The sequence below is a fragment of the Gracilinanus agilis genome, chromosome 2, assembly GCF_016433145.1.
Source record: "Gracilinanus agilis isolate LMUSP501 chromosome 2, AgileGrace, whole genome shotgun sequence".
Lineage (NCBI taxonomy): Eukaryota > Metazoa > Chordata > Mammalia > Didelphimorphia > Didelphidae > Gracilinanus > Gracilinanus agilis.
Genome location: NC_058131.1, coordinates 90,810,199 through 90,826,139, shown reverse-complemented (window position 1 = coordinate 90,826,139; position 15,941 = coordinate 90,810,199). Strand labels below are relative to the sequence as shown.

Genomic DNA, 15,941 nt, shown 5'->3' with positions numbered 1-15,941 from the left:
ATGGATCTCATTTAGCAATCTCCAGTGTCCCAAAATTGGATGCATTCAGCACAATTTCCTCTGTAAAAAAGATGTTTTGCGGGCTTCAAAATCTTTTGGGAGCCTTTTGTTTTGGACTCTGGGCTGGAACTCTTCTATGATAGTGGCAAATCTCTTTGGCAAGCAAGTATCTTCTTATTGTCTGCGATGGAGAAGATAACTGGATGGTGGAAAACTCTGAAAGAATAGCTTGTTTGATGTTCCATATAATTCATTATTCAGTAGTTTTTTGGAGACTTACTGAGAAACTATATCAAATATAAGAGAGGAAATTTGTTTCCATGACCATTCTTCAGATGTGACAGTGATTTAAAAGTAGAACAGATGGGGGACTTCCAGAGCAAAGCTTTCTGTTTCCTTCATATAACATCAGATGAATCATTTGGGAAATTCTGTATCTGGGATGCAGCCCCTCGAAGAATAGATGAAGTCCGAGAAAGCCCACTGATATTCCCCGAAGATAGGGAGTTAAATGAGGAGCATGGGAAGAGAACATGGTCCAAGTTCTCCTTTGTTACCCTGTTGCCAGTTTAAACCTTAGCAACTGAGTGGTTTGGATGCCATCAACTTCAGCCCAAATTGTTAGGGGCATGGATGCTCTGTGGAGGGTAGGATTCCAACCCCAGGAGAACTTAGGCCTTTTCTTTTGTGCCCTAGTCCAATAAGAATCAGTACTTATTCTATAGTGTTAGCCCAGAAACAAAACTTGTGAAAGGAATTTAAGAACCAGCCAACATTGCCTTCCTGAGGGGATTCCAAACCCAAACTTATTTTCATTAGTTGATTTTATGAGTTTGCATTTTAAATCTTCTGTTTTGAAACTTGTTTGTTTGCTTGGTCCCAGTGCTTGTCGGCTTCTTTCTGTTTGGGGGATATTGTTTTTCTTCTGAGGGTCTGCCAGTTTTATCACTAAGCCCTGTTTCATTAGCCCTGGCTTGCTCTGCGCTCAGCATCAGTTCATGAGAGAAGGTCTGGCTGCACCCTGAAGCCAGTTTTGCTGCTCTGACTGGGGGCCCTTTAAAAGTCCAGAAGATCAGGAATCGCCAGATTCAGATTGTTTATTGGGTTGCCATTTGAAACACCTACTGAAAGCCTCCTGGGCTTTGGCTTTCAACATTTATTTTCATCAAGTGACCAGGTTGGCAGTGTTTGCCCTATGGTCTGTGGCTGAGATGTGTGTTTTTCCCTTGGGCACTGGCGGCCCTGTCACTGCTGTGTGCCACGTGATGATTTACCCTTGTTTTTATTCTACCTTTGCCAGCTTTCTATCTATATCCTTCTGCATTTCCTTCTTTTAATGTCTGTTCCTGAGATCTTTGCGAGTGATATTTGAGGGCTGGAAAGGAGGGATAGAGGTTATGGGTTTTGTTTTTATTCTTTAAGATATGCTTCTACAAAACATACTTTATTTCTTTACATTTTTATTTTTCTTCAGCATTCACTTAGTCACTTACCAATTGGGATAGTTCAGCTCGTAGAGCAGAACCTTCAAAGCTGAGTTGATTAGTGGTATGCCAATTATCCGGGACAAAGTAAAATAATTAGCTGTATTGACATCTAATAAGCTTTATTACTTTTTTACATTATGAAAACCTTTTAATATATTCTTTTTCTGCACTCACTTGTTTTACTTGGTTTGGCACAAGATTTTGGTACATATTCTTTAATTCTTGATTAAAAAAAACACATTTTTATCACATTGGTTATTAAGCTTGATGAACAGGTTGTGCCCCTATTTGAACTTTTCTTGACAAAAATATTAGAATGGAGGAGCTAGGTAGTTTAGTGGATAGAGAGCCACGACCGAAGACAGGACGTTCTGTGTTCAAATGTGGACTCAGACACTTCCTAGCTGTGTTACCCTGGGTTAGTCACTTAACCCCCTTTACCTAGCTCTTACCACTCTCCTACCTTAAAACCAATACATGTAATGCTTCTACAACAGATGGTAAGGGTTTTTTTTGTTTTGTTTTGTTTTTTTAGAAAATCAGGGTTTAAAAAAATCTTACATTCAGTCAAAACTAATAGTCACACTAAAAAAATGCTCTAAATCACTATTGATTCTACAAATGCAAATTAAAACAACTTTGAGTTACCTCCTTTCAGACTGGCTAAAATGAAAGAAAAAGAAAATTACAAATATTGGAGAAGATGTGGGAAAATGGGAATATTAATGCATTATTGGTGGAGTTGTAAATTAGTCCAACCATTCTAGAGAACAATTTGGCACTCTATCCAAATTGTGCATACCTTTTGTTCCAGCAATATGGCTGCTAGGACTGCATCCCAAAGCGGTCAGAGGAAAAGGGAAAGGAATTATTTGTACAAAAATATTCATAGCATCTCTTTTTTGTGTTGGCAAAGAATTGGAAATTGAGGGGGATATGCACCAATTAAGGAATGGCTGAACAAGTTGTGATGGAATACTATTGTGTTTTAAGAAACCAAGAGGAGAATGATTTCAGGAAAACTGGGAAGTCTTATGTGAACTGATGAAAAGTGAAGTGAGCAGAACCAGGAGGACATTATATCTAGTCATTTAATTATAGTATTTTGATTGAAATATAATTCTGCTTATTAAGAGTTCTTAGAGTCATTAACATGTCCAGTACTAATCTTTTTTGTTTTTAAAGACTGATTTATCAGATTGATTAGGGGAGTTCTTATGATTATAAATACCAGTGAATTTTGTTTCCTTTACAGAATGACTGGTAGAGAATTTTTCTCTCGTTTCCCAGCTCTTTATCCTTTTCTTCTCAAGCAACTGGAAGTTGTGGCCAATACTGTGGAAAGGTAAGAAGAAAAGAGAGAGAGAGTGTGTATGTGTATGTCTGTTTTAGAAGGGGTGGGGGAGGGAAGGAAATGGAAAATGAAAGTTATTTTGTTAAAGGGTCTCCCATTTGGGGAAAATATTATACAATCAGAATCTGACTCATTTTAGGTGGTCATGCAGTATTAAAAAAAAATCAACCACATAATACTGAGTTTGGAATCCAAGGACTGGGTTCAAATGAAAACCGCTACTTATTTTCTCAATCAAATTACGTGGTGAAATGGACCTTTGTTTACTCATTTATAAAATAAGGAAGTTGGACCAGATGTCGCAGAGTCCCTTTTTTACCCTGTGTCCTATCAGTGCTTCTATGTACTGTATGCTATTTCATGCTTCCTTGCTTTATATGGAAATAGATATGTTAATGAAAAAAATGTTGTTGTTTTTTTAAAACCTTAACATTCTTAGTAAATCTCCAAGACCAGAGGCCAAGGTCTAGGCAAATGGGGTTAAGTGACTTGCCCTGGGTCACACAGCTAGGAGTCATCTGAGGACAAATTTGAACAAAAGGACCTTCTGATTCTAGTGCTATATCCAGTGTACCACATAGCTTCTCCATTTTTTAATGAAATTTTTCATTGTAAGTCAATTTTGGAGGAGGTAAACTTAGACTTGTATTCTAATTGTAATAGAAGAATTTGCTTTTTAAAAAAATTATGTGGTCAACTCTTTCTGTAAGCAAAAGCTTTTTTTAATGTAAACAACTGTCCTCAATATTTCTGAATCATAAATCCATGTTTTTAGGTATTGAGTTTGCTTAATGCAGAACACATCTATATACAATTGTAGTTCTTAATTTTCACAAGTTCAAGTTGTGCAGCGCAGACACTGACCATTGGCTAGCAGCAGCATGTGGGCTAATCTGATCACTTATGCTCACAACTAGGATAGCAGCTGGACAAAAGGAAGATACATAAACTGTGGCAAGCCAACCGCGGGAAAGACTACATGCTAAACCCTCAGTGGCTCATTCTATTTTTAATTCAGAGATATTTTCTTTTCCCAATTACATATAATGATAATTTTCAACATACATTTTCCAAAATTATGAGATACAAACCACCTCTTTCCCTCCCCCCACTCAGAGAGAGTAAACAATTTGATCTCAGCCATGCATGTATTATCATGGAAAACCCACTTCCATATTGATCATTGTTGTAAGAGAAAACTCATAGAAAACCAAACCCCGCCAAAAACTGTAAATACACTGACGTGAAAGCCGGTGTGCTTTGATCTGCATCTGTCCCCAACGGTTCTTTCTCTGGAGGTGGATAGCATTCTTTGTCTTAAGTCCTTCAGGATTGTCCTGGATCATTGTGTTGCTGAGAGCAGTCGAGTCTTTCAGAACTGATCATCATACGATATTGCTATTACTGGGCGCAGCGTCCTCTAGGTTCTGTTTATTTTGCTCTGTACCAGTTCATGTAGGTCTTTCCAGCTTTTTCTGAACTCAACCTGCTCCTCATTTCTTATAACACAATAGTATTCTTTCATTAACATATACTACAATTTGTTCAGCCATTCTCCAACAGATGGACATCCCCTCAATTTCCAGTTCTTGTCACCACAAAAACATATTCTATTTTAACAAGGTCATCTAAGAAAAAAACAAGGTCATCTAAATATATATATATATATACATATGGTTTTTCTGATTTTTAAATCCTTACCTTCTGTCTTAGAATTGATATCAAGTGTCAATTCCAAGGCAGAAGAACAGCATGGGCTATGCAGTGGGGTTAAATGACTTGTCCAGTATCACACAACTAGGAAACATCTGAAGCCAATTTTGAATCCAGGCCTGGAGTTCTAACCACTGAGTCATCTAGCTGCCCCCAATCCCACCTCTGTTGATTATTTCCAATTTATTCTGGATATATCTTATTTTATCATTAGCTTGGTGTATCCTCTTTAAGATTCTGAGTTCTTAAGAATGAGGACCAAATTTTACTTTTCTTTGTATTCCCATGGCTTAGCACAGTGCCTGGCATATAGTAGGCATCTGATAAATGTATAATGACTGCTTGATCTTCACAATAGTCCTGTGGGATTCAGCCTCATTTTACAGATGAGGAAACTGAGGCTAAGAAAGACCAAGTGATTTTTCAGGGGTCCCCTGCCTCTGAGACAGGATTCAAACAGAAGTCTTTCTGTGTCCTAGTTCAGGGCTCCATCCCCTCTATCCCAGAGCAGCTCTATTTCATATATTGTAATGAGAAAAAAGGGGTTTTTTGGTCGAATATATTAAAGATTGGTAGCCAAGGGGGAAACCCCCAATTAAGGAATAACCTCAAGTCAAAATTGACTTTTTATGGAAATGTATTTACAAATATAGGAGAGAGTGGAAATAGAGAGATGAGAAGAAGAAGCTAAGAGTAAGAGATTGTATTTAAGTCTAGGTTTTACTCCGGCAGGGCTCCAGAGGCCCAGCCAGAGAGCCTTTTAAAAGTCAGATAACAAGGGTTTTAGCCACAAGGGCTTCTCCCAATCAAGGGAGCCTCTCAGAGGCTTTGTACCTCTGGAGGTTAAAGGAGTCAGCCTTCTTCATTCACCACATGTAGTTCTAAGAGAGAAATTTAAGAGCAGTCTCACCAAGGTCTCAGGGTCCCAGTCAGCACTCTTCCATGAACCAGAAGAGCTCCTCCACCAGAAGACTTCCTGACTCACTCAACTCTCTCTTTTTAAAGGGTTCACTCATGTGTCACTTCCTGTGCCTTCCTCCTAGTTTTACATGTACCAATCACAATTCTCTTAGGGCTGCCTAGGGGGCATAAGTAGATTCTGATTCGTCACCTATTCTAGTACACATGGGTTACAGATCTCCCAAAAATGGAGATGTTTTCACCTTTTGTGATTAAATCTAAAGATGGACAGTGTAGATTTAATCTAATTATCACAATATTCATGGACTCGTCACTGAGTATTTATTTAGGTACTACATGTACCAGGTTTTGAGGGAAATACAAAGGCAAATAAGACATATTTCTGCACTAGCTGAAGATAAAGCACATTCACAAAATAGAGTGAGAGAAGTTCACACAAGCTATGAAAAAAATGGGAAAATGTGGATATAATATTGAAAAATCTATCATTGTCTCTATCCCACTTATTAAAGTTTAATCTTGAAAACATGTTTAAAGGCAGCACTCTGCTTCCCAATGTTGCAGTCTCTCTTGGCATGTTGGTTTAGATCATATTTAGATATTAATTTTCTTTTTCTTTTCTTTTTTTTTTTTCTGTAGTGACAGCAATGAATGGAAGCTTTACCCCAACCTGTATCTGTTGCTACTGATCCTGGGAAGACTGTACCCCTCCCCTATGGATGGCACATCCTCAGCACTCAGCATGGCACCCTTCATCCCCTTCATCAGGAGGTGAGGTTCGCATTTCCCTGGAATGTTTCAAGGAAGGGAAGAGCATTTATGGTGATCTGATTTTAAAGGCTCTAGTAGGGACAGATGAATCTGTATTCTGTGCCCAAGGCTGGATTTGAACTTGAATCTTCTTGACCGTGGGCTCTGGGCTCTTTCCATGGAGCCCGTGTGCCAGGCTCTGTTTTAGGTGCTACAGACCATGTCAGAATAAAACAGATCCTGCCTTCAGGGCCCTTCCTCCTCTCTGAGAGACAAGGTGGGCATCCCCATAGAGAAATATGCCGAGGGCCAATACACAGCAGTTTGAAGAGGGAGAATGCTCATGGTAAAGGGTGATGCTTGAACATGGTGGCTGTGTGTGAGGAACATCAGTTCAGGGCAGCGAGGTGGCTCAGTGGATTGAGAGCCGGGCCAAGAGACGGGAGATTCTGGGGTCAAATCTGGCCTCAGACACTTCCCAGCTTTTGTGTGACCCTGAAAAAGTCCCTCAACCCCCATTGCCTAGCCCTACTGCTCTTCTGCCTTGGAACCAATTTGCGGTATTGATTCTAAGATGGAAGGTAAGGGATAAAGATAAAAAAGAAAGATGGCCACAGTTGAGTAAATTATAGAAGAGGCAGACAAGTAGCACAATGTGAGACCAAAAAGAGAAGTGATGAGGAAAGGCTTTAAAAGATAAACAAAGCTGTGTCCATTCTATCCTGTGGTCAGTAGGGACCCCTATGGAATTTGAATAGGGGAGCAACTTTCACACCTTTCAGACTAAAATTTGGAGTCAGGACAGCTCTATTCTTGTCCCAGGCTGTGTGACTGTGAGTAAGTGGCTGAGATTTGGAAGGATTTCACCTTTTCATTTGTAAAGTCGATATTATGGGATGTGACTTGTTGAACAAGGAAGGAGTGTCTCAGGGGCCAAGATAGTCATCGTTTTTATTCTTATTTTGGAGCAGTGAGATTCCAGAGTGGATAGAGTGCCAGGGCTAGAGTCAAGGAGACTCATGTCCCCGAGTTCAAATCTGACCTCAGACACTTACTGTGTGACCCTGGGCAAATCACTTAACCCTGTTTGCCTCAGTTTCCTCATCTATAAAATGAGCTGGAGAAGGAAATGACAAAGCACTCCAGTAGCTTTGCCAAGAAATGGGGTCATGAAGAGTCAGACACAACTGAACAACAACAAAATTCTTATTTTTATGGCAATGGTGGTAGTGATCATTCTGGAGTAATTAAGGGTCTGGTTACTTCTTAGGGAAGTTTAGAAGAAAAGTGAAAGATGGATAGGAAGGAAAATAAGGGTGTGTGGACAGAGACAAATAGAAAGGGTGGATTTCTTTTGATGTGTTTATTCCATATGTGGTTTTCTTTTAATTCCCTGAGGGCGTTACAAAATACAGTGCCTATCCCTATGTGGTAGATATCTGTGAGATTCCAGGCCTCCACCAATGAGCCCCTAAAGCTAATGAAAATGTCCTGCCCCACTTTGAGGAAGCTTCCAGTAGGTCTCCGAGTTGCCACCCTCCTGATTTGCCCTCTCCGGTGCTCTCCCTACTTTCCTGTTTACATAGCTGACCAAAGCTGGACTGAGTCTGGAACTGAAGGATAAGAATATCAAACCCGTGTGCGTGCCTTCTCGGGATCCTTTCTCTGGTTTCCTGGGCTCTGGTTTCATGGAGCCACCTCTTGGGTGTCTGAAAATGAGAAATCACTCAAAAATGAAATCGTAGGGAAGGGACTGCTGTCACCACCGTGTGTCTGCTGCATCTCTGACCTCATGAGCATCCTCTGTACTTGCATCTTTGGATGACTCATTCACCCAGCTTATTGGTTTCTGCTTCCCAAAGGGCAAGTCATGTTTGAGGCCCACTTGCTCAGCACTGGATGATTCATTTTAATGGCAGATTTTACTTGGAGGTTCTCCTTTTAAAAACATGTACTTTCATTATTAACCGAAAAAAAGTCCACCTAAGTAAAATCACAAAGGGAAGCATGGAAAAAGATGTGTGTACAGTCACAATGGCATGGAACAAAGATAAGAACAAGAACATTCTATTAGTTTATGTTGAGAAAATCTAATTCATGGAGGCCTTTGACTAATCTCCCAGAAATGTAAACACTGTACAATGCATCCCATATGCCAGAAATTAGTACTTAATTGAAAGTACCTGCTGTATGTAGTCATTCCTATTTTATGTGTATTCAGAATACTCAAACTCTCTCCTCATCCTCTAAAGAGAAAATTTTATTATTAATAACAATAGTTCATATTTATAGAGAGCTTGCTATGGGCCAGGCACTGACCTAAATCCTTTACAATTATTATCTCATCAGATCCTCACAATAACCCTATTATCCCTATTTTATAAATGAGAGCCCAGGGGTTAAATGACTCACCCAGGGTATCATAGCTAGTAAAAATATGAGATCAAATTTGAACTCAGATCTTCCTGCCTCCAGGCCCAGCACTCTGTCCACTACTTACACTGCCCTGTTATAACACAGGTCAGACATTAGGGTACTGTGTTTCAGCATCACATGCTACATTGCAACTTGGCTTCTCATCGAATTGTTAAAAAAAAAATTAAGACCTTTAATTTTTTATTTAATCATTTAAATTTTTTTAATTTCATTTTTATTATTATTTTATTTTAATTTTTAAAATTATTTTTAATTTTAAAAGTATGTTGATTTGAGTAAAAAGGCTACCCTTCATAATCACCATTAATAAGAATAAGATTTAGAGCCTGGAAGAGGCCTTAAAGATCCTCTAATCCACCCCTACCCCATTCGTTTTGCAAATAAGGAAAGTGACACGGCTGAGGTTCTATAGTTACTTCTAGACTTGGAACTTCCACCTCAATCGGGTGATTCCAATTCCAGGCCCTTTTCACTACACCGATCCACTTTCCGTTGGAGAAAAGTTCTCTGGAGTCCAGACAAAGGCCGAATTCCAGTTGATTCCGTGCTCCACAGGCTTTGATTTATCGAGTTCCCATTGTGCACGCCTCCCATGTAATCTTATGTAATATTATGAGCATTGTAGCAGAAATAGAAAAGAAACATTCATCCCATTAGCCCCCGTCCTCTGGGAACATTTGATCTACCTGGGGACAATAAATGAGCACAAAAGAAATAATCATCTGCATTCACAAAAAATGTGGAAACACGTTCAAAAGAATATAGGAAAATGAGGTTCTTACATGGGAGGAAATGTGGAGGAAATCTAGAGGGAAGATGATTCACATCCAATAGTCACGAAAGGCACAGAGCCGCCCGTTCTGATGTTGGTTCCACAAAAAGCATTTTAATAATAATTTTTAAAGAAATGAGGTGGAAGAGGGCATTCTTGATTGAGGAGAAGAGAGCACACGGGTCACCTTCCTGTCGCGTTGCCAAAAAAAGTCCTGACTCAGGCTGGGTTTTCGGGCTCCATAATCCTGTGGAGGGGTTCACAGCTAACAAAAGGAGCTTGACTTGGTGGTCAGAGGAAGGATATCCAATACCGATACCTTGTTGACTCAGCTTAGCCCAGTTTCTGTGATCCCGATGGCCGTCCGCAGGTCAGACATCAGGAAGGAGCAGCAACCTCTTGTGACTTTCTGTACTCGGATGACCAGAAAAGGATGTCAACAGCCGGAGCCTGTGGTGCCCGGAGCTGGCGAAGTCTCCAGGACAGTTTCAGTACCTTTTAAGGAAAAAAAAACTAGACCAGCCTCCATGGATGGGCTTCTGGTAGACAGTGCTCTGACCACGTGCAATCATTCGCTCATCCACGGGAGCCACGTTGCCTTTGTTGAGTCAATAGTAACTTTTTAGCCTCCTAAAAGAGATCGCAATCTGAGTCATTACGCGGGCTCTTTGCACGCTCTACCTGGTCTAAGTAGGCAGTGGACACCTAGAAGAGAGCGTGGTAAAAGCTGCTACTGAATTACAACACTTTTTACCTTGTTCAATCATTTCAATGGCGCCCAACTCTTTGTGACCCCATTTGGGATTTTCTTGGCAAGGACACCGGAGTGGCTGCCATTTACCCAACCAGGGATAAGCAGTTGATGATCTCTGGCTTCTTTTCCTCTAACAAGAGTAGGGACATATTGGGTTAAAGTTGGAGCTCTCTCAAGCCTGCTTCCCCTTTCTGACCAACGGCATACACTTCTGGCTAGGCTTGCAGGGACATTCCATGACCATTGAGCATAGCAAAATGAACCGGCCTCCGTGGTGACGGAATCTGTGGCCTCAGCCACCATGTTCTAACCAGCTGAGCTAACTGCCTACAGATGTGTGTGAGTTAGCCTATGGGATATGGTTCCTTTGAGGTGCATCATGTGTAAAGAGGAATTGCATGACAGCATCTGGCAATCATACTGAGAGCCTCAATGATTCGCTTCATCTGAGTATACAATAATTGATGATGTTTGATTTTTTTAACCTAGGATTTATGCATAATGCAATTTGCTATTCATGACCTACATGCAGATACCACACATATATATATATATACGTGTGTGTGTGTGTGTGTGTGTGTGTATATATATATATATATATATATATATATATATATATATATATATATATATATATATATATATATGCAGCTTCCCAGTGGATTAGATTTTATTTTTGTTCCCAAATTTCTTGGGCAGATTTGATTTTCTATTTCTGGCCAAAGGTTAGGGAAAGATGGGGAGCCAGAACACCAAACCAATTCTCTGTCGTCTCTCAGAAGTATTGTGGCCTGGGATAGACCACTCTACTGCCCTGGGTGAAGAACCAATTGGATTCTGATGAATAGTAGAATTAGTCTCATAGGAGAGTGTGAAAGATGGAATGTGCAGATCTTTCTCCCATTTTTGTGACTTGCTAGTTAGCTTTTCTCTATCAGCAAGTATTTTATGGAGGGCCTGCTATTTAACCTGTATTGTGGTGGTTGCCATGGATTCAAGGGAAATGCACTGTGATTGGGAAGATAAGACACTGTGAACATTATCCAACATGATCAAAATTTGATGAAATGATCCAAATAGGATCACTTTTTTTTCCTTTCAAATTTTTTTTTTTATTGATTCAGAAAAATTTTCCAAGGTTACATGATTCATGTTCTTTCCCTGCCCTCCTTCCATCCCCCCTTCCATAGCCTATGCACAATTCCACTGGGTTTTACATGTGAAATATGATCACTTTGGATGCTAAACTCCTACCCTAACTCAATACTCCAAACAAATACCATTTCCAAGAAGCTTGCGCTGATTCTCCTAGTCCATAATGCCCTTCCCTTCCTTTTTCATTGAACCCCCAATATATTTTGTTTCATAGTTTTCTGCTGCTCATGTTCTGTAGTATTTTGCATCGAAATTATCTGTTTGTTTGTGTGCTATATATCACCTTCTACACCATAAGGTTCACGAGGGCAAGGGAGTGAAGCTTTGGATTTCCCTGGCACCTAGCACTGTGTACTGCCCGTGATAAGTGCTTAAAGGTTTACCGAGTTCTAGAAAATTGCATGTGTGTAGAAGGTGAATAAATGTATTACAGAGTATATGCTTTCTACTCATAGAGATTTTAAAACTAAATTTAAAAATAGAATATATTTATTTTAAAATAAAATAAATTTGTTTTAAAATAAAATAAAATACATTTTAAAGTGTAATGTAAACTCTTAGGGCAGGGTCGGCTTCATTTTTCATTTTTTTGCATTTCCAACACCTAATAGGTGCTAAATAAGTGTTTCTTGCATTGAGTCCTCATGCTAGAGAGCATCTTGGCAAACTCATAAAGCAGTAGCCATGTCTGCATTGTTGGGCAGGTGGTGTTTTGTTTTCGGTTGATAATTTATGGCGTGGGAAGAGTTCTCCTTAGACTTTTGGGCGGCGAATGGAGCTGGAGTGGAATTTTTCCATCCAGTGGGAGCAAAGCAAAGGTCGAAGAGAACCTGTGCCTAAGTGAGCTGCCAGTGAAAAGAGCGTTAAAGGCTCTGAGGAGGGACTTGGGTTTCCTCTCAGGTCACACACGCTCTTCTCTGCTTCTCCTCTTCTTAACGAACCAGGATCTTTTTCTATCCCAGCGGCTTGTGCTTAGGCATCTATTTATTCTTCCGTGGGGTTTTTAGATGGTTCAGATCTTTTCTTCAGTTCATTATATTCATAGTCTCTTCTAAGTGGAAAGGAGCCTACAGAGGGACCATCAAATTCTTCTGTCTTGTGTCCTCTTTCATCAAGTGAATGAGTGACTAAGGCAGGCTGACGCCCCTAGGCTAGTCTTCATTGAACTCACCATCAGGAAAATGAGATTGGAGGGATCTCAGTGTGTATGCCATGGAGCCATGGAGGAAACTTTCCCCTCCTCCTCTTCCTGGTGGCTCAAACCAGAGGCTTAGCAGCCATGTCTGAAAGGGCACCTCTGTGGAAGTTATCCTCACTGCATATTTTTTTTTCCTTTTTCAAAGACTGCTCAAATTCCCTTTTCTTTTTCTTTTTTTTTTTAAACCTTACCTTCTGTCTTAGAATTAATTGTAAATATCACTTCCAAGACAGAAATGCAGTAACCCAGGACCTCTGTCTCTCAGTCCATGGAGTCACCCAGATAATCTCATGTATCAGTTCTTTTTTTTTTTAAACCCTTACTTTCTGTCTTATAATTAATACTGCTTATTGGTTCCAAGGCAGAAGAGTAGTAAGGGCTAGGCAATGGGGGTTAAGTGACTTGCCTAGAGTCACACAGTTAGAAAGTATCTAAGGCCAGGAGCCCGACGCTCCCATCTCTTGGCCTGGCCCTCTATGGACGGAGCCACTGAGCTGCCCCCTACCCCCAAGTGTTCTTTTTAAATTTATAAATAGATTTTCAATTTTATTTTCTCTCTAATGCCTTTTATTTATTGTTCTCTTGAAATAACTTCTCAGTGAAATCTGCTTCTCTTCTCTCTGACAAATATCAAAATACAAAGAGCAGAACAGTTTTAATTAGACATATGGCAATGGAATTCAACAAAGGAAGCCTACATTATGAAAAGGTCTTCAGTTGAAATATAAAAATCAAGCAGAACATCAAAAATTAAGACATATGTATCTTATATTTTTAGAGAATTTCATGGGAATCTTCTGATTGCATTACCCATGAAAAATAACAGCAAAGAAACAACGAGTGGGTCCTTTCAAGAATATTTTATTGAGAAATGGTCCAGATTGTGTGCATGTATTTTTTTCCCCTTCCCCTTGGAAATTACAATCCAAGGAATTATCAGTTTTCCCCTTCCCCAGATTGTGATGTTTAAGTTGTTTATTTCTGGTGGCTCAGAGTGGCATTTTGGTAACACTCTGAAGTTCTCTTTGGCAATTCCTGCCCTTGTGGTAGTACCTCAGGAACGACCCCCTTCAAGGAGACGCATCCCATTTATGATCTCATCTGTCTTCCCAGAGTCCCTGAGACTTAAAGAGGAGGCAGGAATGGCGGCTCGGACAGGGACGTGAGCCACAGAGCACTTAAAGAGGGTTGGAGAGGAGGACGGTGTATCCTCCTAATTGCTATATACATACACATGTATACACACATGTATATGAAATTTTATGCTTGTATAGGTATTTTTATATGTATGCAGATTATAAGCTTTTCACATGAAGTGAAAAAATTATGACTCTGCCTTTAATTCTATAACACAGATTTATAAAGTTATATGTTGACCATTCTTTTCTTCATCTCCTCTTCTCCCCCACTCCCCATCCAAAAAAAGTAAGGAACTGTACAGTTCTTAGAGTATTCCATGAGGTCTCTCTATGGCATGTTCCTAAATGACGCACTTCTGTAGTTAATCCACTTAAACTTGGCTTCTAAGCAACATCTATAACTTTATTATTCAGAAAATATATCTGCAAACATTTACTCGGCTTGTGTGATGTTATGTCTGAAAAGCATTCCTTATTAATTTAATTATCTTTTCTTTCTGGGTTTTTTTATTTTTGTGGTTCCAATATTTTCCTCCTTCCCAGATGTCACTGGTCGTGTTTAATGAAGCCATATTTATTTTCTGACAAAAATAGGGGGCAGTTGGCCCCCTTAGGATCAGAATAGATCACTCTCCGCCTTTCCATTCTCCTTGCAAAAGAGTCTTCTTTGTGAGAGAGAAAGTGGATATTTGAGAATGGAGAATGCTCTCAAATCTGACCTGGTTATGTAGTTGAGAATGCCACATGAGCCTTCCTTAGATGGACTTTAATTAAATTAACTATTTAGAATCATTTATTATAAACTTATAATAAATAAATACAATTTTGTAATAAAATTATAATAGTTTATAGATTTATAATAGAGAATGATTAATTATAAATAATAAAATATACGTATATATAAAACATATTTTAAATTATAAAAAATTAAAACTAAAAAAACCCAATAAATAAATAATTATTTATAATTAGTTAATACATTGGATTTCATTAAATATACATGTTCTCCTTCTGAGAGTGATATAAAGGAGCAAGAGCCCCAAGTCTGCCCCCCTGGAAGATTTGGGGTCTCCATCCCTCCGTGACTTAGCAGAGGTGATTTAGCCAAAGCTTTCATTCCCCGTGCCCCTCCCGCCTCCCCCAGTCCCCAGCTGCCTCACTCTTTCCTCTGTTCCCTAATATAAAGGAAGAGAAGAAATCCCCACAACTACCTCCTCTCCCAAAGGAGGCTCCGTCCCTCAGGCACGTAAGCCCTGGATCTGCAGTGTCCGGGCTGGCCCTACACAGAACTCTGAAGCTCTTCTTTTGGTTCTTCCTCTCGGCATTCTAGCCTGCCTGGGGCCACTTGGCCTCTTGGGTTCCTTTTCCTTTGGGCCTCGATGAAAACCTGCTCTCCATCCTTTATCCATAGCCCCGTTATAAGAGAAGGCTAACAGCTCCGAGGGTTGCCCTTCCCAGGGGTATTTGCACTTTCATGAGTTATTTAGTCATTTCAGTTGTGTCCGACTCCTCATGGCCCTATGTGGGGTTTTCTTGGCAGAGATCCTGGAAGAGGTTGCCATTTCCTTCTCCAGCTCATTTTCCAGGGGAGAAAATGGAGGCAAACAGGGGGAAGTGGCCTGTGCACGGTCACCCAGCTAGTCGGGGTCTGGAGCCAGATTGGAAGCCAAAGATGAGTCTTCTGAACATTAGCCTCAGATCGCTAATCATTGAGCCACCTGGCTGCTCCAGTTTAATGAGTATCAAAGCCTTAAATAAAGGAGAAAGGCCCGATGGTGCCATTTTCAACTTCATTTGAAAGTTGTTTTTATTTTTTGAGATGAGGCAGAAGAGCCTTCTTGGTCCCCCTTTAGCCAGGGCTGCAGGAGCTTCGTCCTCCTCGGGCGACGCCGGCCCTGGCCGTGGTGTGTCTTCTGAACTTCCTCATCCTACCTGAGATCGGGCGCTATTCCAGGCCCTGCAATGGAGTGATTTTTCTCAGCGTGAGACAGGCTGGCATCGCTGGGGCAGACGGGGATCAAGGCCTGGGGGGCCCGCGTTCCGCCTTCGTGTTCGACTGTGCAGACCAGGGTTCTGCCCGCTCCGTCTTTCCTCCGGCTTTCCTCAGGCTTTCCTCAGAGCTGACCTCCCCGAACGCAGGGACCCTTCGAGCGAGGCTGGACCTTCAGTGAAATGTGCCATTCCAGCCGGCCACATCACTGTACAGGAAGAGCTCAGCCCTGTCAAGTGCCTTTCCCATTGTGGAAGCTCCCCTTTTCCATG

At 40.5% G+C, this 15,941-nt stretch overlaps 1 protein-coding gene across 1 annotated transcript in view; it reads left to right on the top strand.

Annotated features, from left to right (window-relative positions):
• THADA (THADA armadillo repeat containing) overlaps positions 1-15,941 on the top strand; it is a 424,131-nt gene that overhangs the window by 175,501 nt on the left and 232,689 nt on the right. Inside the window, exons 27-28 of the mRNA XM_044659462.1 lie at positions 2,743-2,832; positions 6,115-6,246. Of these exons, the coding sequence (XP_044515397.1) occupies positions 2,743-2,832; positions 6,115-6,246 (222 nt within the window). The remainder of the gene's footprint in view (positions 1-2,742; positions 2,833-6,114; positions 6,247-15,941) is intronic.